Raw genomic sequence first — 2,007 nt, forward strand, 5'->3', positions numbered from 1 at the left:
TGCTCCTCCCAGCCCAGAGGCCTCCTGGGACCACTGGTCACAGCGTGAGCCCAGCTTCCTGCCTGTACCCCAATCTCCCCACAGAGCTGAGGCCCTCCCAGCTCTGGGGCTCGGGCACCTGGCAGGGGTGCGTGTGACCCAGCCTGGGCAGGGCCTTGCTTCCTCTGGTCTGCACCCGGCTGCCCCACGCTGGACAAGGAGGCTCCTGCCTGGCAGCAGGGTGGGGGCAGCGGCTCCAGGATCCCCCAAGGATGTGAGCGAGATCCAGGGAGAAGGGCGAGGGAGAGTCAGGCTCCAAAACCACCAAAAGGACCTCCCTCAGCGACAAGGGGCGCCCTGCTGGCTGCCCTCCACCCTCCTGCCCAGCCCGCCTGATGCCCGAAGCCAGGGCTTGTCTGGCAGAAGCTTCCAGCATGAGCTCCCTGCTCCCTTTCCGAGCCCGGCCGGTCCCTGGCCGGTCACTCTGCCCTGACCTTCCTGCCACACCCACCTTGACCTTGGAGGCATCAAACTCGTTCTCCTTGGGGGGCTCGGGCTGAGGGGCCGCGGGAGCGGGAGCCGCCGCCGGAGCCGCCGCCTTGGGGGCTGTCTTGGCCTCCTCCTTCTTGGGCTCTGGCTTTTTGGGGGCCATGGGGGCCGTCAACACCCAGAGGGCGAGGAGAGAAGGAAGCAGAGCCGGGCAGGGGCGCCTCCTGCCCCTGGCCTTTATCTGGTCCGGGCACTCATGCCCCCCGCCCCACCCCTGCGTGCACAATAGGGACAGGGCCATAAAAGGACATTGGCCATTGGCCGGCTCAGGGGCTATTTTGGGGCCTGGGGAGGGCATTGTTCAGGCTCAGGAGCGTGGGGAGAGGGAGGGCTGTCCGTTCCCCCCAATCACCTGTTGAGGAGGGAGGGGGAGGGGAGGACAGAGGCCGCTGCTCAGCACACAGCACGCCCTGAAAGCACCGCCCAGGCCCAGCCAGACCCTGCACCCAGCAGGTGCAGAGGCCGCCAAGTGTGTGTGAGCCGTAAGCCGTGAGCCGTGTGCCGTGTGCCGTGTGGGGGCAGGAGGACTCAGATCACTTGAGGCCCCTCTCCAGCTCAACTTCCCACCTGTGCACCGAATCCCCAGGGGTCTGTCCGCACAGAGTGGGGCTGTCTGGGGGTGGGCTCTGTGTCCGTGGGGGAGAGGTGAATCTGTGCGTGTTTCCTGGGTGACTTTAGGGGTGGGTTCCGTGTGCACCAGTACCGTCTCTGTGTGTGTTTGTGTGTGAGTGCCACCGCTCTCGGGCAGCTGCAGCCCCAGCCGTGAGTCTGAGGGTCCGGGAGCACCCCGAAGAGCTGCAGAATGAGTGCCTCTGTCTGGAGGGGGGGCTGGGGGGGCCAGCTCAGCGACCAGCCCACAGCCTCCAGCCTCGGCACTGCCAGGCCCTGAGGCCATTTCTGTTTCACTCTCGCTTCTCATCGCCTCTCCCACAGCCCCCCCACACACACCCGCCCCACATGCCAGAGGCCTGTTCCCCTCCTGGCCCTGTCCCCGCTGCACCCTCTGCCTGCCGCCCTTGCCTCTGCCAGGTGCACCCCAGGCCTGGCCCACGGCCCCCTCTTCCAGAAAGCTCTCCCGGATGCTGCTCCCAGGCCTCCCATTTCCCTCTGCCAACCTTTCTGGTGGGGGACCTGGACGGTCCGCCTCTCTGAGGGACCCCAGGGGGTGGGTGAGGATTGCCCCGGCTGCCCAGGTCGGGATGCTCACCCCTAGTTCCCACCTTCATGCCCACCCTGGAGGGCCCAGCCCTCTGCAGCCAGCAGACAGAGGGATGCCTGGCTGGCCACCGCTGGGGAGGGGGGCAGGGAAGCTGAGGTGGCCTGAGGCCCGTCCAGGCACATACTGAGAGCAGGGACATCTTGCAAACACGTTGGGCCCCATTCCTTGCCCAGTGTCTGGGGGGAGCGGTGCGGGGGGTAGGAGGGAGGTGTCCCTGTTATTTTTAAGTGCCTGGAGCCTTTGATAGAAACTTCAGAGGC

The 2,007-nt window shown here is 66.6% G+C and overlaps 1 protein-coding gene across 1 annotated transcript in view; it reads right to left on the minus strand.

Moving 5' to 3' along the window:
- Window positions 1-740, minus strand: part of MYL3 (myosin light chain 3) — a 5,670-nt gene extending 4,930 nt beyond the window's left edge. The window contains exon 1 of the mRNA XM_015568318.1: window positions 491-740. Coding sequence (XP_015423804.1) covers window positions 491-631 — 141 coding nt within the window. The 5' untranslated portion in view covers window positions 632-740. The remainder of the gene's footprint in view (window positions 1-490) is intronic.
- Between the last annotated feature and the right edge of the window lie 1,267 nt (window positions 741-2,007).

The sequence above is a fragment of the Myotis davidii genome, unplaced genomic scaffold, assembly GCF_000327345.1.
Source record: "Myotis davidii unplaced genomic scaffold, ASM32734v1 scaffold663, whole genome shotgun sequence".
Classification (NCBI taxonomy): Eukaryota; Metazoa; Chordata; class Mammalia; order Chiroptera; family Vespertilionidae; genus Myotis; species Myotis davidii.